The 14631-nt window shown below is 49.8% G+C and overlaps 7 protein-coding genes and 1 non-coding gene across 8 annotated transcripts; 7 read left to right on the top strand and 1 right to left on the bottom strand.

The window, feature by feature from the left end:
* Nucleotides 1-171: 171 nt before the first annotated feature.
* On the top strand, nucleotides 172-1511 carry HAT1 (histone acetyltransferase catalytic subunit). Its single transcript, XM_019129134.1, has one exon. It carries the CDS (start codon nucleotides 207-209, stop codon nucleotides 1392-1394), a length of 1188 nt encoding a protein of 395 aa, XP_018984991.1. The 5' UTR covers nucleotides 172-206; the 3' UTR covers nucleotides 1395-1511.
* Nucleotides 1512-2894: 1383 nt separating this feature from the next.
* Nucleotides 2895-3883, top strand: PIL1 (lipid-binding protein). The gene has a single exon (XM_019129135.1). The coding sequence runs from the start codon at nucleotides 2923-2925 to the stop codon at nucleotides 3841-3843; it is 921 nt and encodes a 306-aa protein (XP_018984992.1). The 5' UTR covers nucleotides 2895-2922; the 3' UTR covers nucleotides 3844-3883.
* A 566-nt stretch (nucleotides 3884-4449) lies between these two features.
* Nucleotides 4450-4523, top strand: BABINDRAFT_t224. The gene has a single exon. It is a non-coding gene; the product is annotated as a tRNA-Val (tRNA).
* Nucleotides 4524-4626: 103 nt separating this feature from the next.
* Nucleotides 4627-6895, top strand: NGG1 (histone acetyltransferase). The gene has a single exon (XM_019129136.1). It carries the CDS (start codon nucleotides 4766-4768, stop codon nucleotides 6575-6577), a length of 1812 nt encoding a protein of 603 aa, XP_018984993.1. The 5' UTR covers nucleotides 4627-4765; the 3' UTR covers nucleotides 6578-6895.
* A 673-nt stretch (nucleotides 6896-7568) lies between these two features.
* Nucleotides 7569-8966, top strand: MAS1 (Mas1p; the record flags this gene model as incomplete). Its single annotated transcript, XM_019132827.1, has 1 exon — nucleotides 7569-8966. The coding sequence occupies one exon, from the start codon at nucleotides 7569-7571 to the stop codon at nucleotides 8964-8966; it is 1398 nt and encodes a 465-aa protein (XP_018984994.1).
* A 376-nt stretch (nucleotides 8967-9342) lies between these two features.
* BABINDRAFT_162033 (uncharacterized protein) lies at nucleotides 9343-10392 on the bottom strand. Its single transcript, XM_019129137.1, has one exon. It carries the CDS (start codon nucleotides 10358-10360, stop codon nucleotides 9401-9403), a length of 960 nt encoding a protein of 319 aa, XP_018984995.1. The 5' UTR covers nucleotides 10361-10392; the 3' UTR covers nucleotides 9343-9400.
* Nucleotides 10393-11155: 763 nt separating this feature from the next.
* On the top strand, nucleotides 11156-11629 carry MED21 (Med21p; the record flags this gene model as incomplete). The annotated part of the gene is made up of 1 exon (XM_019131803.1): nucleotides 11156-11629. One exon carries the CDS (start codon nucleotides 11156-11158, stop codon nucleotides 11627-11629), a length of 474 nt encoding a protein of 157 aa, XP_018984996.1.
* Nucleotides 11630-13730: 2101 nt separating this feature from the next.
* BABINDRAFT_146054 (uncharacterized protein) lies at nucleotides 13731-14631 on the top strand (the record flags this gene model as incomplete). The annotated part of the gene is made up of 1 exon (XM_019127178.1): nucleotides 13731-14631. A coding segment is annotated over exon 1 (569 nt), but the record flags the coding sequence as incomplete, so codon positions are not given.

Below are 14631 nucleotides of genomic sequence, written 5' to 3' on the forward strand. Positions count from 1 at the left end.
CCAAGATGGACAGAAGTCCACGATTGGTGACAGTATTTCAATTGTAAAGGTTTGGAATACACCAGACCCTCATCCTTCTCGGCACGGCTGGAGTATATCCTGCGCGCGCGTCGTGGCTGACACAGACGCGACGTCTTCGCGTAAGCGTCGTATTTTTTAAATGCTTACACCGCGACGCTGTATTCCAACCTACCAGAGCACACACAATGACTGAATCATCTACCGCTGCTTTCCAGCCGGAAATCTGGACTGCCTCATCCAATACCGCTCTCAAAGTATCACTTGCGGACACCGAGGGCCACGGCGCGGTTACGTTCGCGCCGCAATTCACGTATCCGATCTTTGGTGACGCTGAGACGGTGTTTGGTTACAAAAACCTCGCAATCAACTTGGTTTTCGACTCGTGGACGATGAAGCCGTTCTTGAACGTCAAATACGACGAGAAGCTTGCGGACCACGAAGAGAAGGAGCTCTACGACAAGCTTTTGGCATTCTTGCCCGAAGAGGTGATGCTCCGTGACGAGGGCGCGTGGGTCGACGCGTGCACGCGTGAGCGCGCGACGTTCGAGATCCCGGGAACCAAGATTGCGTCGTTCACGTCGCGCGATAGTGCGTTCTCCGTTTACCGCGCAAGTTTCCGCGACCTCAACACGTTGGAGCTCCACCGCCGTCTCCAGATCTTTGTCTTGTTGTTTATCGAGGCCGGGTCTTATATCGACGAGACTGACGACTTGTGGGAGTTGTTCTTGGTGTACGAGGACTGCGACAAGCCGCGCCTTGCAGGCTTTGCGACCGCGTACTCTTACTTCAAATACGAGGGCGCTGCGCGCCACGATGTGCGTGATGTCGCGGCATTGTCTGTGCGCAAGAAGATTTCCCAGTTCATCGTGTTGCCACCGTACCAGTCGCGCCGCGTGGGTGCTAAGTTGTACGACACGCTTATGGAGAGGTGGCTTGCGGACCCGCTCGTGGCCGAGGTCACGGTAGAGGACCCGTCGGAGGCGTTCGATGACTTGCGCGACCGCTGCGACTTGACGCGCTTGGCGCGCACACTTCTTGCAGATGTACGCGCGGCCGATGTCGATGCGGACTGGTTGCGCGCGCGCCAGCGTGCGGAGAAGTTGGATGCGCGCCAGTTTCATCGCTTGACCGAGATGGCCCTCGTGCACCAAGGCGCCGCGCCGCGCGCAACCCGCTTGTTGATCAAGAGACGGTTGTATGCGAAGAACCGCGACGCTTTGGCTGACTTGGAAGAGGCTACCCGTAAGGATAAGTTGCACACTGCTTATGAGCGCTTAGTGGAAGACTACCAGCGCATCACGGAGAAGGTTTCGTGGCCCGCATTCAAGCGTCCGGCGGAGCAGGCCGAGCAGTCAAAGAAGCAAAAGGTCTAGGTAAAAAGAAAGAGGTCTAAGGCCTCAGAGATCTCTGTCGAAGGGTGCTAAGGATTTAGAATGCCCGTCCAGGCATGCAAGAGTAATGTATAATATATGAGTTTACAGAAAACAGATGACCGGTGTAGGACATTTCATCAGTTTGCAAGATAGTTGTATTGCCCAGAGGCTGAGGAGGCAAAGATCGCATTTATCATAGGGAGAGAGCTGGATATTTCAGAGGTCGCTAAGTAATTGTGACTACCCTCTGAGATCAAAAAGGCTCCTTGCAACGTGTACTTTAGGTTCGATGAAACGGAAGAGTGTAACAGGCATGAAGACCGACTGCGTTCCATATGGCAATAGCAAAAATTTGGCTGTGGCCGTTGTCTCGTTGCTCGTTAATACGAGCTTTCATCGGTGGTTAGTTTCGCTGTATAGGTGAATATTTAAGTCCGATAGAGGTGAACTTGGTAGTTACGGGTGTTTAATCCTATTATCAGCTTTCAAACGCCTGGTAAGCTGTTTGTGTCTCATTTCTAGATCAAGGACCTGGCATATCTAAGTATGTAGATTATGGTAAAATCGAAATCCCATTCTAGCCGGGAATTCCGTCCAAAGCAGCCGGCACGCTGATATACGGGACTTAAGAATTTTTCCAGCTTTTGTTCTAAAACTTGCTTTCCACTTATTATGGGCCAGAGAATTGTGAGCCCCGTAGAAGCAGCACAGATCTGTCACCATGTGCATTTTAATCGGGTCATTGAGTTCAGCCTTTGAGTCCAACTCGGAGCTACACGGTGTTTCAGACGCATGGTGACATATTTTGGTCTAAAAACACCGTTTTACATTATGCTGCCGAAGTTTCTGGATCTCGCAATTCTCCGCTCATATTCGCGGCGGAAGTTGGGTTATCACATCCACGATCGCGGAGAAAAAATTGCCTAATTGGGACATGATAGGTCCTGTACCCACTGCGGCGTTTGAACTAGTCGCTAAACATTCTCCGGAAGGATCCGCCCTCCCTCGAGGATACGCCTCATGAGAGCTCAAACTCTAGAAAAACTCGAACCATTCAGTTGAATGTGTCTCAGACCGTGTTCTCGAATGCCATAGTCAAGTTCAGAGCCGCTGTGTAGCCTCCCACCTCTTACGCACGGTTACGTATTCCCAGGGGGCATCGCGGTTTACTTCGCACAGAAACCACGGCCACGGTCCCCTAAGTGCCGGATAACACGTATAGAAGCTCAGTTGCTGCGGCGGCGTTGGGTTTTCCCGGCTAGTTGCTCCCACGCGTCGCAGATGGCCTGCATTCTACTGCTCTGGGATTACCGTAAGCGTAGCGATAGGCGCCAAGGGAAAAATGGCCACCTTTGCTGTCGGCGCAATGATAGACGCCCAACGCTAAACGCCAGCCCCTTAATTTTCTATATAAGTTGCACGCTTCCCTTTGCTTCGTACACTCCCCCTGTTTCCTTTCTTTTTCTCTCTTTCCTTACCTACACCAATTGCTAGATCCAATTGTTATTTGTATTAATAAGCTCGCAAAATGCACAGAACTTATTCCTTGAGATCCCAGAGAGCGCCTACCGCTGCTCAGATCGCGTCCCCTCCGCCACCACCATCCTCCACCAAGTTCAGTTTCTTCGGTAAGTCCTCCATCTCTTCTTCCTTGAAGAAGGGTGCCACCTCCAACTTCGGCCCGGAATTGTCCCGTAAATTGTCCACCTTCGTCAAGATGGAGAAGAACGTCATGAGAGCCATTGAATTGACTGCGCGCGAACGTCGTGAAGTTGCCAAGCAATTGTCCCTCTGGGGTGAGGGCAACGACGACGATGTGTCTGATGTCACCGACAAGTTGGGGGTCTTGATCTACGAAATTGGTGAATTGGAAGACCAGTTCGTCGACAAGTACGACCAGTACCGTATTACTTTGAAGTCCATCAGAAACATCGAAGCCTCCGTCCAGCCATCCCGTGACAGAAAGCAGAAGATCACCGATGAAATCGCCCACTTGAAGTACAAGGACCCACAGTCCCCAAAGATCCCGGTCTTGGAGCAGGAGTTGGTCAGAGCTGAGGCTGAGTCCCTTGTCGCCGAGGCCCAATTGTCCAACATTACCAGAGAAAAGGTCAAGGTTGCGTTCAACTATCAGTTTGACGCCTTGAGAGAGTTGGCTGAAAAATTGGCCTTAATTGCCGGGTACGGTAAGGCTTTGTTGGAGTTGTTGGACGACTCCGCCATCACCCCTGGTGAGGGCAGACCAGCCTACGACGGCTACGAAGCCTCCAAGCAGATCATTATCGATGCCGAAAACGCTTTGGCCTCGTGGACCTTGGACCAGGCCGCTATCAGACCAACCTTGTCTATTCGTGGCGACTACGAGACCCAGGACGGGGAGCTCTACGACGAAGAAGAGGAGGCCGCCGAGGCCGAATGGGCTGAACACAACGGTTCTGAAGTTAAATAGGAACCGCGTTGGTGAGTTGATTTCACCGCCTAAAAACTGCTTTACTTCTGTTTCTGTTTTATCTGTAACTATGTTATGTGTTTAATCTTGAACCCCCGGGGTTTTTATGTATTCAGGTTGTAGAGAGGCATGTGCCGATAAATCATTCCCACAGGTTGACCGGGTTGCACCAATTTGGGCTCCGAGGGAAGCATAGACTGCGGTGTGTGAAACCCCGATGAAATAACGAGCCTCCCTTAACGATGACATACAAGGCATTCACTCCGCCTGTCTATCCAATATATAAATCTGACCATGCACCCCAAACCCCTGGCGGTGCTACCGGTAATATTTACCATAACAGCCCTCGAACCGTTGGTTTCCCGTAAGGCTCACGGAGTTGTATATCTAAGCTAGACTTTACGTCGGATTCTGATCCGCCAAGCTGGGCCCTGATGTGACTAACTGGACACGTTGTTATTATCTAGGTAAGCGCTGACAGTAATTTTTTCTAGTACCAATAACCCCCCTCTGGAGCTCCTCCCTTTTTACATCTCTACATACTTGAAAGCCTCTTTTATGGTCTATGGCAAGAGTCCAGTCATAAATCCCGTTTCCTCATCGGGTGGTTTCGTGGTCTAGTTGGTTATGGCACCTGCTTAACACGCAGTACGTCCCCAGTTCGATCCTGGGCGAAATCATTTGACTTACATTTTTTTTTTTTTTAATCTAACATTTTCCAGGCGTGCGTGCACCACTCTACGATATAAACGCTGAAGGATGTCAACATGAGCAACTCGCTCTTTCTCTTTGCTGGACTCATCATCTGTATTATTACCCATCCATTGTATCTGAAATCCTCCATTCGCTACTACTCGCTTTCCATTTACTATCACTGTTTACAATCCCCATTTACAATCACCATTTACAATCACCATTTTTGATGCCACCCCGGACGCTGCGAACCAAATCGTACTCAAAGTCGACGCCACGTGCGCCCTTTTCCAGCAAAAACCCATACCCGCTGGGGGACCCGTCCATCTCTGATAGCCTCAATGTGGCGTTAGCGGAGCTTGAACTCTCTTACGACGCCTCTCTAGGCGTTATCATGGGCGATGCCATCACTTCCGTGCCTGACAACGCAAAGCTCGGCGCGCTCAAGACGCATTTGCGCGATCTAGTAAAAGCCTTTGATCGGCTTATCGGTATAGACCACGATTTGTTGGAAAAAGTGGACGACGTGCTCCGTGAGCGCGGCGAAGAAGTGCCGGAGAATGTGACGCCCGCGGTTGAGACGCCGCGCGCTGCAAGTGAGGACTTTGAGGATGCCGTTTCCTCGTTCCCCGAGCCCCAGCTCGAGACTGAGGTCAAAAAAGAGGTTGTGGATATTCCAGAAGAGCTGGAAGAACCGGTAAAACCGCTCGAAACGCTTCCCATCTCGCTTCCTGAGGGTGCCCTGGAGTTGGGGTTGTACGTGGACGAAGGCCCTCCGGCCTCAGAGGCCCTGATGCACGAATACTTGCAGAAGAAGTACGCGGTTTCCGTGTATCCCGCGTCGGACTTGGCGGACAAGCTCTGTGGCACGATCCCAGACACAGACTTGTCGCATCTGAAGCCCGCGAACCAGGTGCAGTTTGCGACGTTTGCCACGCACATTGAGAGCTTTTTCCGGCCATTCTGCGAGGAGGATATCGCCTTCCTCGAGAAGAAGGCGATTCTTCCGACAAACGTCAGCACAAACCCCAACCCCCACAGCAACGCCTCCAGTAACATGACGCTTGAGACCAGCTACGACCCATCGATCCTGCCGTTCTTGACCCCTAAACTCGGGCGGCCGTACACTGAGGTATGGGCCGACGAGGACAGTGCACCCGGCGCCGCTCTAGTCACCAGGAGCTTTGAGGCGTACGTGGCCAAGGGCTCGCTTTCGGAGGTTAACGATGACAACCTCGACACGGATGACGTGTCTGTGGGTGCACTTAGCTCGCGGTTGCTTAGCGGGCTCATGGGGCTTGACGACTTTGATCAGATAGAAGTGAAGGAGGAGGAGGCGGAGGGAGAGGAGGAGGAGGAGGAGGAGGAGGAGGAAGAGGGGCGGGCCGAAGTGTGTTCCGCGCATATCAGCGCGGACGATGAACACACGCTCGCGGCACCGAAGCCAGACTACGCCACGTTAGAGCAGCGCTTGAAACGTGAGTTGAAGTATGTGGGAGTGTTCCTGAACGAGAAGGAGTCTGATGACAAAAAGAAGAAGGACGAGGCGATTGAGGACGTGTGGTTGGAGGAGATGGAGGATGACGAGGTTTGTGTGGAGTTGCGCAAGCTCCAGGGGCAGTTGAAGACGGTGAGTAAGGCGAACAACATCCGCAAGCGTCGACTCATTCCGATCATCGAGGAGCAGATCGCGTGGCAGGAGTTTATCTCGATCAGCGAAGACTTGGACAAGCAGATCGACCAGGCATACCTCAAGCGGATCAAGGTGCCCAAGTCGAAGAAGAAGAAGCTCGCGCCGACCCAGACACCAACCGCGCTCGCTCATGCGGTGGCCAAGTTGGCGCATGAACAGGCGGCGAACAGCGGGATGAAGGCGTTGATTGATAAGAAGGCGCGGTGGTTTGATCAGATCGGGCCATTGTTTGCAGCGACGGAGTTGATGAGGCGGCCACCGACCGAGAGTATTTTTGCCGGGCTAGACTTTGAGGAGGAGGAAGAGGAGGAGGAAGATGGGGGGATTGACGAAGTGGAGGCAATGTGAGCATGAGCGAAACGAGTGTGGTTCTACTAGTACACTAAGCAATGAGTGTGGTATGACACCAAGCAAAGTGTGGTATGATACAGAACAAGACAAGTGTGATTGTATAGGCCAGCTTCACGTGCGGTGAAGCTAAACTACAATCGAAGCGAGTGTTTTATCCCCACCAAGCGACTTGGTTTTATACCAGGTTATTCCAGAAAAAAATAAAAGGGGGGCCATTACCATTGACTGTATTTATGGTTATCCGCGAGGTGGAAGTCTACGTACACCATCGTGTAAAACCTCTATAGACAATAAACCAAAGATTAATGATTTAAATCGGCGTAGGGGTTGATCGTGTATCACTTACTTTGACGTGAAAGGCTCCTTCATGAATGTTTTCAACAAAATGTACATCCTCATGAAAATATAACACCCACGGCTACGTTATCTATAACTGAGAAATTAGGCAACCAAGGATGAAACATTTCGGGGGTTTTATGGAGGATGCGAAGCCAAACGCTGCATACTTTCAGTTCCGGTCCCCAAACCAACACTCGCAATTTTTAAGAACGGTTGACTTAAGCTAAACGAATATATTTGACAACTCTCTGATTTTATGCCAGCGATCTTTTTTCCACATTATCCAGATACTATATAACGCCACGCATTTGCTAAAATATGACAGTGGTGGAAGGGCAGTAAACGATTTATCCTAGTTTTTAGCTATAAAAAGGAAAAAAAAACAAACAAACTCAAAAAACTAAAAATTATGGAAAGTATAACAAAGGGTATATGATAACATAGAATATAGTGATAATACTAAATTAATATATCTGGACAAAGGGTTCTCCTCGGCCTTTGTAATCCGCTCAAGCCTAGTCCAGCCCGATTACTAACCACCGTCCCGCCATTAGCTATGCCACACACGACCTCAAATTTTGGCGCCTCCATCCACACATAAATTCTTCTCATCTCATCTCTTACCTCATCTCCTCATCTTATCTACACCATGTTGAGAAAATTAACCTCTCCCGGGAACCTCCGCGGGCTCCGCGGGCTTCGCACATTTGCAACCCCTTCCATCCAAACCACCGTCTTGCCCAACGGCCTTACCGTTGCCTCTCAGAGCATCCCCAGCGTATCCACTGCCAATGTCGCCGTGTACGTGGACACGGGCTCGCGCGCAGAAAACGATGCCAACAACGGTATTGCCCACTTCTTGGAGCATCTATCCTTCAAAGGGACCTCCAAGCGGTCAAAAGCCCAGATTGAACTCGAGGTGGAGAATATCGGCGCCCACTTGAACGCCTACACGTCCCGCGAAAATACGTGCTACTGGGCAAAGTGCTTGAAAACGGACGTGGAACAGGCGTGCGATGTCTTGGCCGACATCGTGACCCGCTCAACTTACCCCTCCAATGCCATCGAGTACGAACGGAATGTCATCTCGCAGGAGTACGAGTCAGTACAGAGCATGACCATCGAGGTGTTGTTCGACGACCTCCACACGTTAACGTACCAGGGCCACCCGCTCGGGTACACGATCCTCGGGCCGTTGGAAAACATTCGCACGCTCTCAAAAGCACAGTTCACAGACTTTGTCAAGTCGTTGTACAAGGGTGACCGCATGGCGGTCGTGGGCACCGGCGCTATCCGTCACGAGGAGTTTGTGGCACAGGTAGAACAGTGCTTCGGCCATGTGCCAAAGTCCGAGCGGCCTGTCCGGCTCGGCTCGATCCGCGGGCCGCTCCCGGTGTTCCACGGCGGGGAGATCAAAACTCAGGACTTGTCGTTGAAGGAGACGTTTGCTGTTCTCACGGTCGAGGGCTGTGCCTGGAGCGACCCGGACTATGCGACGTCGTTGGTAGCACAGACCATCATCGGAAACTGGGAAAGGACCCAGGGAGTCACCTCCGACAACCAGCTCACCGTGACCGCGGCCACCGGCGGCCCCAACGGCACCCCCTTGGCCAACCAGTACTCTTCATTTTCCACAAACTACAAGGATACCGGCTTGTGGGGGGTCTACTTCATGGCAGACCAGGCGTCGGACTTGAAGCCGTTGGTTGACGGCATCTTGTACGAGTGGGCGTGTTTGCGCAGCGGACGCGTCTCCGCTGAGGCGGTGGAGGCCGCCAAAGATGTCTTGAAGGGTCAGGCCATCTTGAACATGGGCAACAACGAGCAGATCGGCGAGTGCATCGGTAGAAACATCTTGAGTTCCGGTAGGGCCATCTCGCCCGAGGAGAGCTTGAAGCAGATTGAGGAGGTTACCCGCGATGATGTTGTCAAGTGGGCTCAGAAGCGTTTGGGTAGCGACAAGGATGTGGCTGTTGCGTGTATCGGGAATACCCACACCTTGCCCGGCCTGGACTACATCCGTGCCGGCATGCAGATGATGTTGTAACTTGTATTAATGTAAATGAATGGTTGGAAGGTGTAGGTTTGAATGGGAAACGTATTAGATTACTGGCTTTATGCGTTACGAAGTGGGTTAAGAGACGGATTAACGATGCCGAGGATTTGGATACAGGCAATGAAGCCTAATGTATATGGGGGTTGGATCTTTGATCAAAGAGTTTGCTGCAACTTGCAAATATTAATTTATGGGTGGTTCCTACAACGGAATTTTGAATAGGGAGGTGAAAATACGAGATGCAATTTGATCCAATCAAACGAGTTGATATCTGTAATTGAATTATCGCAGCTCCTTGTGGATCCCAAGAGCAACGAGATTGATAAATATTAAGCTTGTCCACTTACGTTGGTACGATACAGAAATGCTGCTTTATTCTACGTATTATGCAACAAAAGACCCACAGTGGTTCCCCACTCCAAGGTTTAGATTTCTGCCACAGCTTCAGCCTCCGGCTTGACTTCTGTTTCCGGAGTGGTTTCCGTCTGTTGTTTCTCCTCTTCCCTCATCGACCACCTCTCGTCGACTTGCACCTCCATGTCAAACCAAACGGCAACCAACTTCTGGAACTTGCGGTACGTCTTGGCCCACTCCCTATCGGTGCGTGTCAATGCCTCCAACTCGGGCCTCTTCAAGATGGCAAGCAAAACCCTAAACAAACTGGATTTGTACACCACAGACAACGGGATTACTGTAGCATTCTTCAACAACGTATCCAAGGTCTTGGAGGTCTGCGCAACCACCGTCTCAGCCAACGAGACTTTTTCATCCAGGTTTATGTCGTTTACATACGCTTTTTGGAAAAAGATCTTGGCATTGACGATGACGGGCTCGAACTTTCTCAAAAGGTCAGACAACTCCTTCCCAAAAGGTACATCAATGCCAAAGTCGTCTTCATAGTCCGTCAAGTCAAACTCGTCGTCCGAAGAGTCCGCTATAACAAGTCTAGGTTTCGTTTTGGATGCCTTTGGAACCCTCACAGGGGCCTTTTTGGTCGGCTCAGGCTTGGACTTTTTAGCAGGGACTCTAGGCTCCGGCGCCTTTCTCTTTACCGGCTTGACCGGCTCTTCCTCCTCCACCACATTATCCTGACCGTAGCTCCCCCACTTGGCAAAGTCCGACATCACGGGAGGATTGGCAGCAAACTCGTATGCTGCAACAAACAACTTGCTGCCCTTTTTCTTGAACGTGCCAATCATCTCCAGGGTTAACGGCGACAAGTCTGGGGCGTCCATCCAGTTGTATGTATCATCTGCGAAAAACCTCACGGGAATCGGCTCTCCGGAGCCTGTAGCGGTCTTACCACGTCTCTTTTTGGACAAGGTGGTGGCTTTGGGCTTTCTCTTGAGAATGTCGGCAGGCAAAAGAGATTCCTCGATCACCATTGCCGGCCAGGGCGAGAAGCCCTTGATCTTTGCCAAGACAAGCGTCTCGGGCGCGTATACGTGTGTTTGTTCAGACATTTTTGGTTGTTTCAGGGTCAGTGTATCGTTATTGGCCTTCAAAGGACAGAAACAGGGCGGTGCGTAGGTGATGCCAATGTTTATACTCCACACATTTCAGCCTATATGCAATTTTTCGGACGCGTCCGGAAAACGAGATTCCAGTCACGTGATGGAATATTATACAAAATATCCAGTACGTTTCCCCACCCAGAATCTTTACTCGTGGTTGCTGTCTGTCCGGTGATATTGGATTATGGGGCTCTAAAAACACGTGTCTATCTGTTATCCAAAAGTTCCCATCCCGGTTGAAGAAGTTATAATCTCACAAGTATTTTACGTGCAAACGCTATCTATAGCTTGAGCCTGTACTGGGGGCGTAATAGTACCCTGCAAATCCTCAAAGAGCCCAAAGTTCTCTCCGCCCGATACCAACTAGTCCATTTTAATCGATTATAGACCGTGCTTAAGTCTTTGGTATTTTGAAAAAGGTCTGCGACCAATAGGTTCGTCCGTTGAGAGGAATTCGATCTGGCCTTTGGCCTGTTTGATTGCTGGTGAACAAGTACAGACCCTTTCGCGAAATTTAATCAGTTGGGCGAAAAAAAATACTGCATATTTTGCTTGGACATCTCATACAGAAAAAGACGAAGGGCTCGCCTCGAAACTTCATCAGCCAGTAGAATCCACCACTCTTTACACCTACAAAAGACCGTCACACCCTATACACACCTAGCTATGGCTGACAGATTGACACAACTACAGATATGCTTGGACCAGCTCGTGGAACAGTTTTCCGCTACGCTTAACTATGTCACCAGTGAGGAGCCCACACCGGGCCCGCCTGTGGCAGAACCACAGGCCCAGAGTCCCTCTAAACGCGGCGATTCCCCCGCTGAAAGCCATACGGCCCCAAATCCCTCTACAGAAGTGTTGGCAATGACCTTGGTGCAGCAGGAAGAGGAATTCACCAACAATGTGAACGAGCTCTCCACCGACATCATTCTCAAGACACGGCAGATTATCACGTTGATTGACAGTTTGCCGGGGATCGGTGTATCGCCCCAGGAGCAGTTGTTCAAGATTCAGTCCTTACAGACAAAGTTGGACTTGGTGGAGAAAGAGCGTATCGAGAAAATCAAGCAGAAAAACGAGCTATTGGACTGGTGCGAGGAGGTGATTTTGCAGGTTGCTGGTGATATGGCGTCCTGAATTTTATCAACAATGGATCTGGGTTAGGGCCAAAAACAGGGGGATACTTCCCAAATCCTAACGTGCGCCACATACGATATGGGTATTTCCGTTTTGGTGCCAGTTGCACATGGTGCTCGCTTGTATGGATCTCATGGTGGGTTTCCCTGGTCCACCAAAGCTTAAGATCTGCATTGGGGAGCCCAGTTCGGCTTTTACGGCTGCAATAAAGTTTTAGCTTTTTTCAGTAGCTGTATGGGGGGGCTGGATGTATATACAGGCATGGGTCTCGAGAGACAGAGCATGTGACAGGACAATATAGAAACACGTCACCCAAAACATGGCCATATCGTTATCAATGTTATAAAGGCGGATAAAGACCGTCTCGATTGGAATATCAACTGATAGGTTTTATAGTGGGGTTTCTAAGGAAAACAATTTCACATACCCAGCAACTTTGGACCTTCTCAACTTTATAGCTAGGTCCATTTACAGGGATTACAGAGGTTTACGGGTTGCAAATCTGGACTATTTCGGCCGTAAGGTTTTAAGGGATGAGATCGATGATGTGAGTCGAGTAGAAATGAGGGGAATTGGGGATATCCAGTGCCTAATCGAGGGTGCATGACCATTATCATTTAGAGACGACGCTCGACATTCGTTTGTAATACAGTTTGCCATGGTCGAGTGTATATACGGTGTGAGATACGTGGGCCCCTCGTAGGTATATATAGCTGCATAGACGATCTATGGCGTTTATGCACGGGCTCAGCAGTGTTGCAGATCACCTTGATTACGTATTCCGAACTGGATCTTTCAGATATTAGCACTGAAAGAGGAAAGTGAGGAGAAATTTTTTGGGGCATGATGGCTCCGTTCAATGCGTGCGTGAGGAGGGGACATAGATGCAGCCATTCTTTTAGAATCGTTTGGAGATGAGGTCGTTTCGCATCTGACATTTAGCCGTAGACGGACGTATTAACTAAGCCTTAACCGTGTGGGGAGCAGACTAGTAACAGGCATGCACCTTCAGTTCCCTCCTATACCTTATATATACACGTGAAAACCATCTCAAAAAGCTTAAAATACGGAAAATCAATCTTAACCGTAAGATCCATGTACTAGCACATGTTTGTGGTCTAGATGGTTAGTGACCTTCATCCCTTAATTCCACTTTCGGGTTACAATAGTGCGGCCCACGCACCTCCATTCGCTTACGTCAAGCTTTTACAATTGCTAGGCCTCAATTTATTGTTGCTCCATATGCACTTCTAAAAGCACGAATTCCAACCTGAAACTCCGGGGAGCATGGCTTTTTTTGCAGATCAAACACTTGGAACTCGGAAGTTACAGCAAAGCATTATTCAACAAGATAAGCTTTGGGATACCCTACTGTGTTAGGTATATATACGCAAAATAGACATTTGTGTTTACATATACCTTATATATGTATAGGCGTTACATATCGCTAAATGATTACGGTCATACTAGATATCATATCCACCTATAAAATACGCATACACATATAGCGTATGCGCGGCAGCAAGCCTTCTGTAGGTCCATACTCTTTACGTACGTCGCCACAGAGCTACGAGGGGGAACTCCACGTCTTATGTATGCAGGATATGCATAACCCTAGAGAAGAGGGTAGGACTATAAGCGAGGACTAGCCTGCCTACGTCTTGTACCACGAGCATTTTTACAGATACAGAGCAAATCCCTACGGAATGGCTGAGGAAACAGCTTATATCCCAGCAAATGCCGCTATTCCCTGAGCTTTGGAGATACGCAGCCTAACTAGAGCGACTTCGTCCATCTCGCGTCTATTGAAGGAGTCTCCTTCTGCTTTCGGTACCCCTGGTGCCGGTTGTGCTCAAATACATAATTATGTAGACCCCGCTTGAATGCATATTCAAGACCTCTTTTTGGTCGAAAGAAATGACCCACCCATCAACTAATGCGCCTTGAAGACCAGGGTGGCTAATAAGTTTAAGGTTTGTAGTGCGTCTATGAATGTGGAAATATCCTGCGCGCGCGTCTCGACCTTGGTGGGATATTCTAAGCCATTCTTGCAGAGAGGGGAATTCGAGATGCTAACATTAATGTATCTTTGATCCTTTTTCTCCACGATGTCAAGGGCAGACACATGCAATTTAGACGGACACTTCAGATATCACATGAAGTGACACACGCGTCTGCTCCCCAGGGGCTAGCGTGCTAAACACAAGAGCAGTTTTGGGCTAGGCCCTATGTCCTCATCAGATCTTGACGCGACGAAAGGGTATAAGTAAAGAGCATCACCCCGTCGCACTGGTGTTCCCGTAGTTTCAGCCCCTTCGCGTCTATTGTTTGCAAGCGCTATCAAGCTCCCCACTTAAAAAAACCTTGAATTTATATCCAGATACCCCAGACCCGTTCTTTTAACACTGACAAAGAGCCAAATCCAATTTACCCATGCCCGTAAATCCTTTGGCTGTTGCGAAAGCAGCTGTGCCGCTTCTTGCCTTGCAAAAAAGGCTGGTTGACCCACTCGATACCACCTGTGGCCTCGTAGCTTTGGTTGAAGATATTGGCGAGAACTTTGCCGAATATCTTCCTTACCTCAGCGAGTTTCCAACTGACTTAATAGGATTGGTAGACGATTCCGCCGATGTAATCGCGAGTGAAGTCGCTACTCTCCTTGACTTAGGAGACTTAGAATCTGTTGTCACCAATCTTCCTTTCTATCCTACCAGGTTGTCCTCTGTCTTAGCGAATGCTGCTGCCGCTTGTGAAACCGTCACCTCTTCCGCTACTAGCCCTACTGTGTCTTCCGCGGTCCCTGTTTTAACTTCTTCGGCTAATGCTGCTCCAACCGCTGGCGGTGATCCAGATGCCAACCCGTGCTACATCGTTGCGTTAGTGAACGATGTGAAGGCTAACCTTGATGCGTACCTTCCATACGAAGCGCAGATTCCATCGGCGTTGTTGAATTTGGCATTGGCTGCTGAGACTTACACTGATGACTCGTACACCACGTTGAT

This window comes from Babjeviella inositovora (genome assembly GCF_001661335.1).
Source record: "Babjeviella inositovora NRRL Y-12698 unplaced genomic scaffold BABINscaffold_7, whole genome shotgun sequence".
Classification (NCBI taxonomy): domain Eukaryota; kingdom Fungi; phylum Ascomycota; class Pichiomycetes; order Serinales; genus Babjeviella; species Babjeviella inositovora.